The sequence below is a fragment of the Oreochromis niloticus genome, linkage group LG9 (assembly GCF_001858045.2).
Source record: "Oreochromis niloticus isolate F11D_XX linkage group LG9, O_niloticus_UMD_NMBU, whole genome shotgun sequence".
Taxonomy (NCBI): domain Eukaryota; kingdom Metazoa; phylum Chordata; class Actinopteri; order Cichliformes; family Cichlidae; genus Oreochromis; species Oreochromis niloticus.
In genome coordinates, this window is record NC_031974.2 from 27,310,094 (window position 1) to 27,327,919 (window position 17,826).

Genomic DNA, 17,826 nt, shown 5'->3' on the forward strand with positions numbered 1-17,826 from the left:
GTGCAAAATGTCTTTGCGGTTATTCACCACAGTTCTCTTATTTATTTCAGAATTTATAGACGTCCATACCCATAACCAACCACACTGATTTGCATAGCATAATCTGTTATGGTGCAAGCTTTAGAAAAATATATTTGTGTGTGTGTGTGTGTGTGTGTGTGTGTGTGTGTGTGTGTGATTTTGCTACATGATAAGTCAAAGTGGACTTGGAGAGTTCATTCTCTGTGTCAATCTATGTGGCAAGTTCAATGACATTGAAAAACCAGCCATGTGGTCATTCAGCTTGTTCCAGGAATCAGGTACTTCTATGGAATGATTCCTCACAGGTTTAAATTATACACACACACACCCGCACGGAGGGAGAGAGAGAGAAAGAGAATGCTTTCAGAAATATAAATGATTGGCCCAAAATGTACTCTGCAGCAGGACAACGACCCTAACATACAGCCAAAGCCATTAAGAACTATCCTCAGTGTAAAGAAGAAGAACAAGTACTGGTATGGCCCCCACAGAGCCCTGATCTCAACATCATCAAGTGTGTCTGGGATTACATGAAGAGACAGAAGGATGTGAGGAAGCCTACATCAAGATCTGTGGTTAGTTCTCCAGGACGTTTGGAACAACCTACCAGCCGAGTTCCTTCCAAAAATGTGTGCAAGTGTACCTAGAAGAACTGATGCTGTTTTGAATGCAAAGGTTGGTCACACCAAATATTGAGTTGATTTAGATTTCTCGTGTGTTCATTCACTGCATTTTGTTGATTCATGAAAATAAATGATTAACACAAAGCAATCCTTGTTTACAGCATTTTTCCTACCTGCCTAAAACTTTTGCACAGTGTGTGTGTGTCTGTGTGTGTTTTCTGATAATACCTGTTTCAAATCCCTTTGTGTCTTGTGTCTACTTTTTTGCTGATGAATTACATTTTCTATGTAGTATTAAGCGTGTTACTGCGCACTCTACTGGTTATCCAAAGGTACTGCCGTCATTGTGGTCAGAGTTCCAGCATGCTAACATGAAAAGACAGAGGGAGGAGATACGGCAGCGGGTAAACAGCAACGGGGCAACTACACATTGGGCTCTATGTCTGTAGTAAACATATTTTCGGACAGAGAAGGATATCTGGACTCCTACGGTAAGGGAAAGATCTTTTCACTCAGGGTCATCTTAGCTTTGCTCACACATGCTCTCCGTCTTAGCTCGCTAGCTAACCTGAATGTAATGTGATACATGCCCGGTTCTTTCAGTGGGATGGGGGACGCACCAAATACTGTTTAAAACCGGGCTGTTTAACTGTTGGTTTGTTTATTATTGGGAAAAAATGCTACCAGGAGATAAAAAACAGATATCCGATAAAGTATTGGGAATTCTTGCTGCATTCGGCATTTAATTGTTATTGTAAACATCAGTAAAATTTTTGTTAGCGTACTTCGTATTGTAGTGAAACTAACTAGTGTTAGCTATTGTTAAAGTGTAGCTAACTGTGACGGTGAGAAAGGTAACGTTTTATAAACTGTACTCATGTGGTTTTCTGATAGTAGTTCCCTAAATTGAAAGGCGGGTTAACACTATTACACGACCATGTTTTGTTAATGAAGTTCTCAGAGCTCAGAAAGGACGTCGTGAATGCGGTTAGCTTGCTTGCTAAAATAACATAGAGGGTAGCTATCTCGTTGGCGACTTGGTCTAAAAATGGCATTTATGTTTACGAAGCAGAGCAATTACATTAGGAAGCCCGTGTTTTGTTGTAACGCTGGCTGCGGTCCCAGCGTTTTCGCCGTGTTTCACCAAAATAGCAGCAGGATCTAGTCAATCAGTGAGAGCCATAAATGACATGTCTCATTGTGTTTACTTCTTACATCTATCCTTTCATCCTCTTTCTGCTGCTGAGTTGTTTTTCCCCACTTTTGCCTGCCAGATTTTATTTATAATCGCTATATTTTTACAGCGTATATTCCCATTACGAGTACGTCAGTAGTATTCTCAAACGCTGTTCATTTGTAGTCCTATGGAGTGGACTGACTGGTTTCTCAGAGCAGCACTGAAGCTGAATTAACAGGAACAAAATAGACAGGTAGCTGCTGATTTCTCTGGCCTCTCACTTTTTTCTCTCTTCTCGTTTCTCTTTTAGGATCAAGTTGACATACGAATCTAGTCTTTACAGGCCTTTAACATAATGAATTTTCCACATAATACACAAATTCATAAATTATAAATCATTTGGGGCTCATGTCAATAATTCATGTGCCCTGGTATTGTGAGGTACTTGACAGATTGTGCCACATTTATGTAGACTCAGGGTGAATTAAGTAGATTAAATAATCTGTAAAACCTAGAGGCAGTGTAATGATCCTCCATATAGTGTTACACCTAATAACTCTTGTTGTTGTTTTTTTTCTATAGAGTCTTCAATGTCAGCCCTTCAGACTCAGCATTGCTGCTAGACTTCATCCTTACACAACACTACTGTACCAAGACAAGCTTGGTGTGAAAAGCTTTAGTGACTTCTATGGTGGTGTGGCAGGAGCACACAACTCAGGAAGATGGCATCACCTTTTGTGCCTGTTCCTGTGCCCATGGACAGAGCCTTGTCACGTGGTAGCAACAAGCTGAGACGAGCGCAGCGAGCTTCATCTCTGGGAAGCGTCTCCAGCAGCTCAGAGTCTTCGTCTTCAATCGCCAGGATGGCTGGGGAGGAACATGGGGGAGTCGGATGCAGAGAATTAGATTCCCAACGTCAGTCTCGCTGTGCGGACAGGGGTGGCCGCAGCCGAACGCCCCCACCCCTTCAAAGCCCTGTGACACGGGCCAAGTTGAATGGAACTCTGGAGCCGTCTGTCGAATACTCGAGCTGTCCGCGATCTATATCGGATCCTGCTGGGAGCCAGCAAGTTGAGGAGAGGCCTATCACCCCCACTGTGCTGGGGTATGAGGTCATGGAGGAGAGGGCCAAGTTCACGGTAGGAATCCAGAAAATTAGTTAGCATGGCAACCGCTGTCTGTCTGCTACATTTAGTTTGCATTTATTAGTGACTAAACACTAAAGCAAACATGGTGAGCAGTTATTAACATCGGCTTTCTCTGCTGCAGGTGTATAAGATCCTGGTGAGAAAGACTCTGGATGAGAGCTGGGTTGTTTTCAGAAGATACACTGACTTCTCCAGACTCAATGACAAGGTGTGTTGTCTGTGCATGGGATTAAATGAGCCGTGGAAAACTACATGAGGGTAAACCTTATTATAATCCTGCCACATCTGAAGCCACCGGTTTCGACTATCAATCCCTCTGCTTTCAGCAAGCTTTCTTTAGTTTTTGAAAGCTCAGTGAACATGATTAGAGCTACACAAAGAAGCCTACTGTTCCCAAACAGCCAGCGGGCCCGTGCCAACTAGGAGCTCTGGTCTCTTGTGGTTTTCAGAGTATATAATCACAGATAACAGAGGAGAAATACTGTTATATGATAATACTATATGGATGTAGAAATCATGTAAAAGGTGTAAGGTTTGGAAGAATTTAAGCCTGTTAAAAGCAGTTCACAGTAATCATCAGTGGAGGTCTCATTGAGAACACGTTTGTATCAATGAGACTGATCACAGTTTGGAAATCTGTCAGTATGAAGTTTGTTTTGGTTATTCTGTTAGTATTAAATTTTTTAGCTCTACCTTGAAAATGTTACAGGGATGAGAGTACTTGGCTGCCATGAGTGAACGCTTGGGAGGGACCAGCAAATACAAGGCAGAAATACCTAGCATGATCTGTATAGTAAGGTTTGTATAACAGAACACTGCCTCTGTACAGGGTGGTTCATCACAAACATTATTTTGAGGTTCAGACCTCAGTGAGCATCGCTTCACTGTGAAGTTTAATCGCATAGTGAAAGCAGACAGGTTTGCATACATGTTTACACACCCCAGGCCACCTCCCTCTGAGTAAATTGACACTGGGGCCACATATTAACACAATGTCTCCTAAACCTCCCTACATAGAGTCAAAATATCATAGACCTATCCTAAATGTTGAATGCAGAATAGCATAGAGGGAAGTAGACATGATAAGCTTTAACTCTTTAACTTCAACAGAGGGACTTTAGCACAGTGAGCTTGTATGTTTGTTCAGCAGAAACATTTGGCAACATGTTCATTTTTCTTGAAATCGATAGGCAGAACCTTTTATAGAAACCGTTCTATGCTCCAGAGAAAGTAGGCAGTCCTAGTTCTTGGTGACAGTGAGGAGCTCAGAAATACCAACATGGCAACATGTATGGGGAAACACCTTGCATAAGCACGTGCTTTCTATTTGTATACTAATGTTTCAGACAGTCACACTTGAGTACATACCTATTGTGTCCAGGCTACATTAAACCTCACACAACAAGTTTTCATGTAAAACTCTTCCAGCCTCCTACTCACTAAGCAGCTATGAAAATTTTACAAGCAGTCTGGTTTTTACATGTAAACACTTTGAATATATCCTATCAAAGCTTAAGCTCAGAATGAAGCTGGAGTAATAGGTTTATTAATAGAGGTAATGTACGTCTCACTACCCGTGACCGTGGGAACAGTTTTTGAGGAAAGCATTTCTGCTGCAACTGAAGCCGAGTTCACTGCACAATTTACAAGAAAGAATTTATGTTTGATTTAACACAATGGGTTTTTTTTCTTTTTTATGACATTAAGAAATGTGTAGTTGCACAAAAAATGCATAAAGTCTGTAATATGACACCAGCATAGCAGAGAACACAAATCTGAACTTTCACCTGTGTGATTAAAAAAGCTCATGAGATTTAAAGCTCATTTTGGAAACATTTTTTTAAAAGTATTTTTGCATGCATGGTTGTATCTTGAATGCACGTGAAATAAAATGTGACAATCGGATGACAGACTTAACATTTTTAATATGAAAGACATTTTTGATTATGACACTTCTGTGAGGTGGTTATTTAGTAAGGTATATAGATTAGAAAGTAGCAGACCTGTGCTCTTTTGTTTCGATGCAGGTTTAATCCGAGCACAAAATGCAGACGAAGAGTGTGTTTGCTTCGTGGGGTGGAACCGTTTTTCTTGGCCCGGCATGAACTTAATTACTTTTATCTCTGCATTATGTCTACACGGCCCTTACATGACTGTCCTTGCCCTTACAGCCTGTAGCTGAATGTAAGGGCAATCATGTGACACTGTATGTATCTGTGTGTATTTGTTCCAGCTGAAGGAGATGTTTCCAGGCTTCCGCCTCTCACTGCCTCCTAAGCGCTGGTTCAAAGACAACTATGACAGCAACTTCCTGGAAGACAGACAGCTAGGACTGCAAGCTTTTTTGCAAAACTTGGTTGCCCACAAGGACATCGCCAACTGGTATGTGAGCCTATTATGTTTAATAATAAAAATGTTACTGGGCCATATTTTATGTCGTTCCGTGTCATTATTGCAGACAAACTTTGCTGTAACTCTTAGTTTGTGTTGGCTGCATCAGAGCTATGTGGAAAATACATGCATAGCCAAAAAGATAACTGATATCAGTGTGAGCTGACCTGTTTTATAAACACAAACACTCTAATCTTACATCATTTATTGTTCTTGACAGCCTGCAAGTGAGAGAGTTTCTGTGTCTCGATGATCCACCTGGGCCTTTTGACAGTCTGGAGGAGAGCAGGGTGAGTGTGCATTTACAGTATGTGTAAGGTGGATGCTGAAGCTTTTGAGCATCAGGTACTTCTACTTCTCCACAACATCATCATCCTGCTCTAGGATAGACACAGGACATGTAGCTGTCCTCTGCCTTTTAAGTTAATCATTATCTCTGGTGTTATTCAAATTTAGAAGGACGTTATTCCTCCCAGGCCACAAAAATCAGCCGCAAGTCGTGATTTCAGCATTTGAATCAGTGCATTCTTAGTTTTAAAGCTGTTTTGAAATTTGTTTATCCCTGCCATTAAGGAATATGTTAAGGAAACTACCTGGCATCTCAAAATCTCATATGAAAGAACCTGAAAGAAGCTAACAGATTTAGCACCGTTGTTGGACTATGCAGCAAAGAGAGCCTAAATGGAAAGTTATCAAAAGGTAGCCCTTAATCTCATCACAAAAGACAGTGCAGTGAGAGGTCAAGCAACTAAACCAAGATGGTATATATCTTCACATTATTTTAAAAAAAAAAACATTCAAGTCTCAAAATTGAAAAATGAATTCCTGCCCAAATATCCTGGTCCTGCCTTGGAAGTTCGAGAACATCTGGATAAATCAGTTGTTTTGGAAACAACTGCTGTGGACAGATGAGGTTCAAACTGAGCTCTTTGGCCACCAAACAAAGCTGCATTTGATGAAAATAATGTGCTGTCCACTGTTAAATATGGGGGTTGAAATATTCTGCTTCAGAGGTCAGTAAATTACTGATGCAAATGTCACTCTGTTAGCCAATACGTGAAACTGGAAGGATGCTGGCTACAAAATGGGACGAGGATCAGTAACGTAACACAAAATTCTCCATTTGCGTCAAATGCATGCTGACGCTTTTGGCACAGACCTCACAGCCCGCTGGGCCTTTTAAATTCACAAACCTCTGAAGAAACCCCCATTGTTATTATCTATATGGTATTTTGACCATGTAAAGATGTAAATATTCACTGCTCCTCGTTTTCCCCCTCCTTCTAGGCGTTCTGTGAGACTCTGGAGGAGAGCAACTATCGTCTTCAGAAGGAGCTGCTAGAGAAGCAAAAGGAGATTGCCTCCCTAAAGAGGAGGCTGGAGGAGAGGGAGCAAGCCATTCTACTATTGGAAAAGCATATCAAGTCAGTAGATAAACACAACCGTATGCATCCTTAGAGAGATTCACAAAAGGCTCACCAGTGACAGGACGATGACCTTTTGGGTGTGTGTGTGAACCTCTGTTGCAGCGATGAGTGTGTTAGTCCAGAGTCTCCATGTCGGCTGTCAGCTCAGGGCAGTGAGAGCAGTGCAGATGCAGATGTGGAGTCATCTGCTGCAGAGGCCGATCAGGACATCCCTGAAGACACCGGGTAAGAGATGCTCACATAAACCACAAATGGCAACGATAAAGCAAGGAGTAGGTTTGATCTACTACTCCTCTAATGTGCTCCTGACACCAACCAAAGTTCATGTGATTTCCACAGAATTATGTCTGTTTATGCAGCCACAACATCGAAGTTAAAGCAGATTTTCCATTTATTTTAAAAGTCGCTCAAAGGTCGAGGGGCAAGGTTCAGTTGTGAATTTAAAACACCTTAAGGAGCTATCGTAAGGTTAACAGGCTTTCTTGCAAGGCATTTCAGTCCATTTGATTTTGTCCGTCTTGCACAAAACTTGCATGCTTTTTGTCTTTCGTGATAATCTGGAGTTAATAAAACCCCGCATAAGACCGTCAGGAAAGTTAAAGGCATCACGGCTCATAAACTGCTGGAAGCCTTAAAGTCAAATGAATGAATGATGTGTTGGATTTACAACTGCAGTTAATGTAGTAAACTGGAAAGGACTGAAAATCCCAAAGGCTCATTACTAAAATGTGACCATTTACCAAGAAGTAAAGCAGTGGGAAATAAAGGGTTTGTCTTATCTGAGGACGTGCAGTTTTCTGCGACTGATTAGGGTGAAAACGGTTTGCACAGCAGAGAACTTGATTTATAGGCCCTGAAGAGTGTGCACCTCTCTTACTTCATCCTCTACAATCTAATTTAATTAAATGACAGTATTTACTGATCTCGTAGGAGTAAGACTCACGGAGTGCAAGGTTCAGTGTATCTTTCCTCCTCATGGAAAAAGGTTTTCACATTTTTAAGCAAGTAGAAAACCGTTTTAATATCAGAATTTAAAAAATGTGCTGTACTGCGAGTAGAATAGTTTCATTTTGAACATGTAAATAGACAAAAAAACATAAAGTAAAGACATCAAGTTGTCATGAATATCTCTAAATCTACACAATGTTTATGCTCGAAAAGGAGTAGGATGACGTTTACACTTCTGAAGAAATGCGAAAAATAAAAATCAACATCATGCAGAAAGGAAGTTGTTCAGTTGCTGGGAATGAATACTGAAATCTCCTCTGGTGTTTGCACTGTTTTCTCACTACAATGGGTGTTGTGGGTTTGAACTGTGGTTCTCATCGCTGCCCAGATGTTGTTTTTTATTCCAGGACTGGACCTTATTTACCAAACACTGGCTGCTGTTATGTTTCTGGTATTTTGAAATCAAAAAATACAAATGCCAAAGTTTCAGTGATGAGTTTCAGACCCACACGAGAGCCATAAAGACGGCACACATTGGTGTGTAAATGTAGTTGTGTTTAAAAAAACAAAAAAAAATCGCGTATGTATGTCTGTGAACATGTTTCTGCTTTAAGGAGAAGATAATTAACATTAATATTCTAAACATTGTTCCACCTTCTCTTCTTTTTTTAAAAAATGTTTTCACTTGTTTTTCACTCTCATATTTCACAGCAGCGCTGCCCCAATGTGAAAAAAAGAGCCCCATAACATGCGAGGTACTTTCAATTGCAGCTCAGCAGTCTAACACTGTGGCATACTGTTTCCTCCCCCCACTCTGTTCTTCTTGCCAATAACATGCATCCCACTGCTAACTGCACAGTAAAGATGTCATGTTTAATGATGTTGGCGTGTTTAAGGATGGGTTCGGATTGCTTTCAAGTCGGTCTAAATGCAGCACTCACATGGTAAATGCGCAGTTTAATTCCCGTGTTCCCCGGGGCTGCACACATTACATGTAAGTGCTGTATTAAGATTTATTTGAAAAATAAACAAACCTGTCTTTAAAGTGCTCGGAGTCGGGATGTTTCTCCGGGTTGGGGTGATTTCACTTTCAGTACAACTAGTTCAGGAAAATGTCTCCTGATCAAAGTCCAGTCTTAACAAACCACATATCGATTTAACACTGTCAGAAAATAGATTTTTTTTTGTAAGGGACGACTACATGAGTGAAAGGATGTGTTTAAAAATAGTCTAGTTTTAAAGCAAGTGACCTGAAATTGAGTTTGCCCCAGCTGTGGTGTGTATTTGTTGTACTCCAACGTCCTGTCCTCTCTTCTGTCTGTGCTGCACTGCACTCCTGCATCACATATGACTAACAAATGGTGTTTGTGCCTCTTTTTCACGTGGTGATGTATGTTCATTACATGACCATTGTAGGTGTTTGAATTTGAGGGAGTGCAGGTTTTTCTTTCTTCCTATTCTCGTCTGTTGGATTGACAGCTTCTATAAAAATACTAGTGTATATAATGCTTTGAGTGCACGTTATGTTTGAGGATGTAGACAGGATGTAAACAGTCCTGATGCCCTTCTCTGTTATCACTTGTGTTTTAACAGATGCTATATAGAGTTGGATAGAAAGCCTGTCTCGCTGTGTTCTCAGGGGACCTGTACGTGCAATATTCTGGTGCTGCGGCATCAATAACTTGATGTCTCGGTCTCCCCACATCAATGCCTCACACTTTGAGCTATTCTAGTCTCTCGCATCTACATTTCCTCTTTGGATCTCTGTCTATCTGTCTTTGTGTTGCCTGATGTTCTCTCATCCCGTTACCTTCAGTCACATGCTCAGTGTATTTCTTCTGCTCTGACTTCCCTCTCTCCAGTGGCAGGTGTGAGGTCCAGCCCGTGCGATCCTCTGCCTGTTGGTGCGGTCCGTCGCTCAGCGTCTCTCCTCCCGTCATCCAGGTCACTCAGCTCTACCACAAGAACTCAGAACACTAACAATAAACCCCGGTCTTCCTCGCCACCTCTTTCAGTTCTCCCTGCCTTCTTTTCCACCTCCTCACTGCAGCACTAGTCCACATGTTTTTTGGGGGTTTGTTTGGGGTTTTTTTTTTTTTTTAGCTTTTTTTGTGTTCTTATTTGTACTTGCCTTTCCCACCTCCTTTCACATCTCATCTTACTACCTGTCAGAGTGTAAGTGATGTTTCATCGTCCAGTCATGGAGTTGGATGATACAGCATTTCCCTCAATATCTGGACTTAAAAGAGAATGGTTGTATACTAAAAGCAACAAACCATGGGAAATTTTACCCGGCACCTACAGAAGATGTTGAAGACCTTGTTGGGACTTTGGACTAAATGGGTCTGTCTGACAGTGTGTTTGGATTTCTTGGTCCTGATAATTCACTTTTGAACCCAGTGTGTATCCACAAGACCTCATCAGTTAGAGCCTGCAGGCCCAAAGCCAAAGTCTGAATTTTTGACCAAAAAAAGAAAAAGGAGAAAAGGGCGAGTTTCACAATTGTGACAATCTATATGAAATCTGAATTATAATCTCAATAGTTTTCGCTGCAGTCCTTTGCCTTATGGCATCTTAGTTGTTATGAGAGGCCCTCTTTGTAAACCGGGGAAACGACCCCCCCGTGTGGCTGTTCAAACAAAAGTCTGACTCAGGATAAGCAGGTAACAGGTGTTTGACAGAGGATTGGTAACGTTTGGTCTGCAGGTACTTCATCTCATTGCAATGTACTGCCATTTACTGTTATTGTAGTAGACGGTCCTCCCGTCTTGAAAGTTGTCATTGTGTCTCCACTTTCAGGTGCATCTAAAAGCTACATTCCACCCTGTTTTTGTGCCATGTGTCATAAATCATGTACTGATGGGGGCATTTAGTCCGTACCATACTGTGTCAAAGCCAAGGAATGTACAGGGCACCATGTATACTAATCGTGTCATTACCCTGAGACATTCCAGCATATATGCATAAACATTTCAAGGCATTAATTTTCCCAGGTGAAGGTCATTTCACAAATCTTTACACCAGACCTCTCCTGGCACCTCTTCTGGATTTCCATATTTTTCAGGGCCTAATATGGTGTGATTAAAGGACAACAATGGCATTTTTGCTCACATATGTAGGAATGAGGATTTGGTTTTGTCTGCTGTGGATTTTAAGATATCAGATTTGAGATCTAACAGCCACTTCTTCGTATTTTGATGATCCACATAGGACATTGTTGATTGGGGGGTTTTCTACTGGCATTGTTGTTGCAGCAATAGTCACATGTTAGTCATGTTTTGGGGCATCCTAGGAGACCGCGACAGAATTTTTTATTTGAGATGTCTCAAAATCCCAGCTGATAAAACTATCGACCAAGTGAGACACGGGTGAAAGACACAAAGAGGTGACAGCTCCTCAAGTATACAGTGGTGCTATTCTTTTTCCTTGAAAAATCCCAATGTTTAAGACCTGATGGGCTGGAAAAAGAGGGAAAAGAAGACCAGCATAGTCATCGTTTAAAGCCTTCAAAGCTTGTTAGGATGCAAAAAAATCGGGCTGGTATTTGAGGAAGAAGTGAATGCCACAGGCAACTAATAAACTCACAGTTTAGCCTTGTTGGCTCTTTATCTGCATCAAGACTGTTATTTATTAAATCATCCACTAAAGCCATATTTTTACACTTAAGAACACTTGAGAGGCAGACGTTTCACATGTGGTCGAGTGTGCTGAGCAGCTGTTGTTTTCACTCTTTCATGATGACTATGAAGTATATAATGGCTACGGGGGATGTTGACTTGTCTCAAACAAGGCCTGGAACAGGTCATGTGATGCACTTTATGGATGAATGGCAACACGCAATGTTTGCTAGGATATTGTTTTTACTATTATAACACAGAAATATGCCTTTTAGCTCACCTAATCTGTCCTGGTTCCCAACTGTATCTGAAATGTCGCAGCTTGATTAACTTGTATTTAGTTCTTTGTCTGTAAATTCATTTGTTGTATAATTCTAAGTGCCTTGAATATTTCCACTCGGCTCCTTTTTTATATGTTGGAATAGCTTTATAGGTTTGTGTACAACATGTGACATATCCACTACATCCCCCTGATGGAACTAATGTTTTAAAAACACTTCTGTGTATATGTGGTTGCTTGGAATAGATTGAAGGAGATGTGTTTTTGTTATATTACATGAACTGATATGGAAATTTAGTTCAAATATACACTTGTAGTTGCACTATAAAAAATTGACATAATCAGTAATGTCCCTGATTTAAAGGGTTTATTCACTGAGTAATCATATCTGAAATGTATGCTGTAGATATTGTTACACATGCTATAGCAAAAATGTTTATCAGAAATATTTAATTCACATACAATTAAACACGGAGTGATATATTGAAAGCATGTGTGTTTCCTGTGTCCTCACATTTAAAGCCTTCACCGCATCAGATGTGAACTTTTCATACAGGTCATAATATAATTGCAAAGGTTCAGCAACAAATCTGTCCCAACCATTATTTTTTCTTTGCATCTGTAAACCCCCCCACCACCTTTTTAATATGCAGCTTTATTATGGAGGGACTCCCTTGATCACTGTACGTATGCTGTCCAAACAGTAAATACTTGCAGCGCCCATATGGAGGTCATTTTATTCCGGCACGGCCTAGCACTCGAGGGGTCTGACTTTATAAGGTGCTGTGGCTTTTCCACAGGCTTTCCTTTGTAAATGTCAGTTTGCTGACATTCACCTCAGCTGCGTAATGGGTGACTGAAGACCGTTATTATCTCTATGAAACGCCACCTCCATTGTCTCAAGGCACAGGGCAAAGTACAAGTGTAGAAACATTAATGTTAAAATTTAAATGTATTGGAATTTCTTGATTAAAGAAGAGTTTTATTGTTAGCAGCAGTTATTTATTACATTTTTTAAAAATAATGGACAGAAAACATTTAGATATTGCAGTGTTATTTTGACAAACAGCATTGTGCAGTTTCTCTAACCAGGAGAATTATAGGTCTAAATATTTCTTTGATTTATGTGAGGTGACTATGAGGTGTGGTGGTTTCATGTGCTGAAAGTTGTCTGATACACCAATAATCTCTCACATGTAGAAATGTGAAAACTCTAATATGCACTTGAGTATATAGTTTATATCATATAATGTTCTAGGATTGAGGCCAGAGAAGTTTGAAGGAAAAATCAGTGATCCATGTGCATTGTGCTGAAGTAAACCAGGAGTTTATTTATAGCTGGTTAATCCTGGTGGTTATAGTTAGAAAATGTGTGTTTGGAGATTTATTTTCTTCCAATCTAACCCTGTTTGTCTGCACACCTCTTATTTGTATCTAAACATCACGTGACCACCGACTGCTGAGGAATTTTCACTCTCATGTAAGGGTTATTAGAAAACTGTGATCTTTTTCTTCCATAAGGATTTTACTCCATTTATCTGCATTACTGTTCCCCTCCCCATGTATTTTTTTCTGCATATTTGTCACACTTGCATGTTTTAGACCATTAAACGTATTTTTAATATCAGACAGAAGAAAAGAAAACTGCCTGGCCCTGTGTGAGTAAGCAGTTGCCCCCTAACCTACTAACTGGTTGCGCCACACTTGGCATGAAACTGCAATCAAACATCTGTGATAACTGGCAATTAGTGTTTCACATTCCTGGGGAGGAAATTTATCTCACTTAATAAATTAAATTGTCAATTTAAAAACTGCTTTTTTGTATCTACTCAGGATCTCTTTGTCTAATATATACTGTTTGATCTTAAATGTGTAAATGTCAGAAAAAACTAAGAAATCAGGAAGGGGGCAAATACTTTTTCACAGCGCTGTATGTCTGTTTATGACTGAAACTAGTGGCTACAGCTGAACATGAGTCAAACTGGCTGGGTCATCTGTAAGATGGTGGATGGTGGTATGATTAGATGATGGCATAGATAGAGCATACCTGAAGCGATTCTTAGTGGAGAGCGCTGAACTTACATTTTTGGAAAGGAAATTATGTTTTCAGGAGAAACAAACAAGGACAGGTCAGCATTAATACTCCACACATGGACAAAAAAGACATTCAAAGACAGTCTGATAATGTTTATGATATCAGTGAATATGGGTTATTGGCCAAACCAGTATGTATGTACATAAATGATCTTTGATATCCAGTTAGCCATGAGGATGTGTGATTATCTCCAGGCGCTGTTGGGCCAGGGCTTCATGTGCTGCAGAGATGGGTGGTTGATCGGTTTTTCACACGATCTGAGAAATGTGTTGTTGCTTGTTAGAGTATTGTGAATATCTCTTCCAGTAATGAAGTATAAAAATGACCAAGTTAAGTGTGTTTTTCTGTTTCCTAGATTTTAATTGCAAACATATGACAATTCCTCAAACATGTCAAGTTGTTTTCCACTCGCTAGATGGATACCAAGTGGTGCAGTGGTTCACACTGTTTCCTCACAGCAAGAAGGCTGTCACTGTGTGGGTTTGCTCTGGCAGTCTAAAGACATGCATGCAAAGTTCATTTGGGATTCTACATTTGCTCTAGGTGTAAATTAGGGTATGGGTGGTTGATCTGTCCAGATGGTGGTAACTTACAGGATGCTGTCCATACTATGAATGACAAACATCGCTATACCATAGATAGTGGGGGATTTTATTGAACATTATTTGAACTTTTCAGCAATAAAAAAATCCCCTCTGTGTTTTTGTCTTGTGACTGGAAGAATGAACATACGGGGGATTCAATTCTGGTAACACCGTACTTGCAGTCAACATTGCCATCATCTTTATAATTAGGAGATTTTAACTGTACTATTAATGTAATTGGCTACTACTTGTGTATGACACAAATGCATTTATTCACTCCTTTTCAAAGAGTTAGTTGGAAAAAAAAAAGCTGTCTGGTCTGTTTAAGTCACTGAGTCAACCGTGTCTACACAGCCGGAGCCTTTTTTAAGGTGCAGCCCATCCAAGAGGTGTTTCCTCCAGTTCTGGTGAGTATTATTCTAATATTTTATTAGTCTGTTATTTAACACTTGTTAGTGAGTACCTGTGTCTATGCTTCCTATTTTAAGTTTACAACACCGCACTCCACCTTGTACTTTTTTGCAAAGGTGTCAGGAGGAAACGAAAACATGGCAGCACAGCTTAGGTTTGCAAAGCTGTATCTGAACAAACCTCAGGACTTCTGGAACAACGTCCTTTGGACAGAGGATACAAAGGTGATGACAACTGGCCATAACACAGCATCATGTTGGGTGAAATCCAAAAAAGAATAATGGTGTAAACACCTCATACAAGCAAAGTGGTGGAGGGGTGATGATTTGGGCTTGTTTTGCAGCCACATGACCTGGACACTAATTTTTCTGGAGTCTTGGCTGAAAATGGGTCATGCAACAGGACAATGATTCCAAGCAAAACTGCAAAAATATGCCAGAAGGACTGAAAAAGAAAAGAATCAAGGTGTTGCAAAGGCCCAGTCAAAGTCCAGAACTCAACACCATTAAAATAATGCAAACTTTAGAGCGCTGTGTATAAACCGAGGCCAGCAAACCTCAATAAACTGAAGCAATGCTGTGAAGGAAAGTGGGCCAAAATTCCTGAATGATGTGAGAAACTGATGGAGTCAAACAGAAAGCAGTTGCTTCGAGTTATTGCTGCTAAAGGTGGTTCTACATATATATATATATATATATATATATATATATATATATATATATACATACATATATGTGTGTGTGTGTGTGTGTGTGTGTGTGTGTACATATATATATATGTATGTATATATACCAGACATCAGACATCATCAGTCAGTATTATTCAGTCTATTTTCAAAATCAAAACATTGTATAAAGTTAAAGCCTAATTAATTTGACTCGTTACAAGGATGGAACTCTAACTGCCAGGCACTTTATGGCATCACACCTGTGAAACATAAAATGCATATATACACATAGTTTAAATAGTGTAATCTTTCATATACAGTGGTCCCTCGTTTATCGCGGGAGTTACGTTCTAAAAATAACCCACGATAGGTGAAATCCACGAAGTAGCCAGTTTCATTTTTTACAGTAATTATAGATGTTTTAAGGCTGTAAAAGCACTCACTACACACTTTATACAGTTTTCTCAGACCGGTATGAACATTTTCACACTTTTCTCTCATGTTTAAACTCTCTCAAAGTTCAAACCTTCGTAGAAAAATAAGTCCAGTATTATAGAATGAAACCAAAGATCAAACCCTGTTTTCAGGTCCAGAACACGGGAATAGAGCAGCTGCCAGAGAACTCGACATTAATGAATCAATGGTACGGAAGTAAAGGAAGCAAGAAGAATGAGTTGAGTAAAGTTTGACTTATCTGACTGTTTTGTTTTGCTTAATGCGCCTTATAATCCGAAAAATACGGTAACTTCTACTTTCCTTTAGCATGTCCAGAAGTCCAAGTTTTTGTGCAATAGTTAGCATCTTCCTCTGCCTTTTGGGTGCCTTGACGGTGCAAAACATCGACGTTGTTGTGTTTGTTGGGGAGAAAACTTACAAACATACAGTACAGACCTTCAGACTCACACTGCTAGCGATCGAAGATTTATGTAAATTTGACAAGCTGAACGCACTCTGTACTGTACAGGAGACACTGCAAGAAGGAGATTTATTGACGATGGTCTACAGCCAATCAGGATGCAGAACATAATGTGGTGTTAAAAAAAAAAAGCATGCAAAATTGCACACAAAAAAAAAATCCATGAAACAGCGAGGCCGCGAAAGGTGAACCGCGTTATAGCGAGGTACGACTATACTGTAAAGGCATAATTTTGCCTCTGCTGACCTGCAGAGTGCACCTTCTAATAATTCCATTACTCCCTCTGTTCTGGTTTCAGTCCCACTTCCCCCCTTTTAATAACAACACTGACTTAAGTAAAGATGCAAAGTATATTAGTTACCATGAGTGCCAGCTCTTTATGTGATGCCACTTTCGTTTGGGTTTTGACATTTCTACTCTCAGCTTTTGAGTTGTGATGTTGTATGTCTCCTTTTCCTGTGTTGATTCACAGTTTCCTTTGAAGTGGAGGACACAGACACCAGCTCTTCTCCCATGTGTCTCAAGTGGGAAGTTCTTCTGAACCTTTTCAAGGAACCAGTTAAAGACCGTTCAGGGACTTTCCCCATGAACTGCTTTTTATAAGATTGGTTTTGTCTCCAGCTGCCTCCCTCTTCCCGCTCCACCACAATCACCCACACATGCAGGGCCTTGGGGTAGGGGTGTGTCACCAGGGTGCAGAGGAGGCATCCCCCCCCCTGTCTCCTTCTGGCTGCCTCTGCCTTATCCCACACCTTAGACATTCACATTACTCACACTCTCATTACACATACATATAGGATCTTGGGGGTGGGCACGCCACACAGAATCCAAATTACCATCAGGGTGTACACCTCACCCCTGGCGTCGTTGCCCACCTCTCAATTTTAAATACACGTAGACATTGAGGGCTAGCAGGAGGGGCTATGCGCTTACCTGCTGCTCTGGCAGGTAGCTCCATGCCCTCCTGGGTTTTAAATGCACCTTAGAACACACATACATCAACACTACATATGAGCGGGTGGAGGGAGGTTTGGAGTCTTCACACACCCCCGTTCTCTGCGGCCTGCTGGAGCGGGGGGGCTAGGAGGAGGAGTTGGCCGTCCGACTGGGGTCTGGAATGTGGGGCCTCCCTGCTGCTGCGGAGTCGGGGCGGTCTGCTTCTCCCCACCGCAGGGAAAAGGGTCCCACCACCTGGGTCTGGGTGCAGTTTCCCCCTCCAGGGGCAAGGGTACCCAGACCCGGTTCTTAGAGTACGCTTGGGGAGAGTGATTGTGTGTACAGCGTCTCTTTATGTCTGTCTCCACGTTGGTTGAGTGTGGAATAATTGCTTATGAGAGCATGAGGGTGGGAATGGATGTTTGTATCTGTGTGTGCCTGTATGTCTGTGTCTATATGTCAGGTTGGGTATCAGACGCCACCTCTCTGGGGACATCTCAGGCCCTCCAAGGTTTGGAGGCCTATCTCCCCCCACCACTTCCCCTGCCGGTGGCGGACGCCCTCAGACATCGGTACGTTGGTGGT

The 17,826-nt window shown here is 41.0% G+C and overlaps 1 protein-coding gene across 7 annotated transcripts; it reads left to right on the forward strand.

Moving 5' to 3' along the window:
- The first annotated feature begins 969 nt into the window (after positions 1-969).
- Positions 970-12,121, forward strand: snx16 (sorting nexin 16). Of its 7 annotated transcripts, none has more exons than XM_013274422.3 (9): positions 970-1,135; positions 2,404-2,960; positions 3,091-3,177; positions 5,203-5,351; positions 5,581-5,650; positions 6,648-6,784; positions 6,890-7,012; positions 8,447-8,490; positions 9,598-12,121. In XM_013274422.3, the coding sequence occupies exons 2-8, from the start codon at positions 2,544-2,546 to the stop codon at positions 8,463-8,465; spliced, it is 1,002 nt and encodes a 333-aa protein (XP_013129876.1). In that variant the 5' UTR covers positions 970-1,135; positions 2,404-2,543; the 3' UTR covers positions 8,466-8,490; positions 9,598-12,121. The 7 variants fall into 7 exon arrangements, with proteins under 7 accessions (XP_013129876.1, XP_025766176.1, XP_005471742.1 ...); XM_025910391.1 differs by having other exon boundaries at positions 8,447-8,485; XM_005471685.4 differs by having other exon boundaries at positions 8,450-8,490.
- The last annotated feature ends 5,705 nt before the right edge of the window (positions 12,122-17,826 follow it).

What these genes read in the sequence shown, in the direction of transcription:
- snx16 (XM_013274420.3), top strand. Translation starts at nt 2,544, where the DNA reads ATGGCATCACCTTTTGTGCCTGTTCCTGTGCCCATGGACAGAGCCTTG. An exon ending in CTATTGGAAAAGCATATCAA is followed by an intron (nt 6,785 to 6,889) that starts GTCAGTAGATAA and finishes CCTCTGTTGCAG; the next exon opens with CGATGAGTGTGTTAGTCCAG. An exon ending in GACATCCCTGAAGACACCGG is followed by an intron (nt 7,013 to 9,597) that starts GTAAGAGATGCT and finishes CCCTCTCTCCAG; the next exon opens with TGGCAGGTGTGAGGTCCAGC.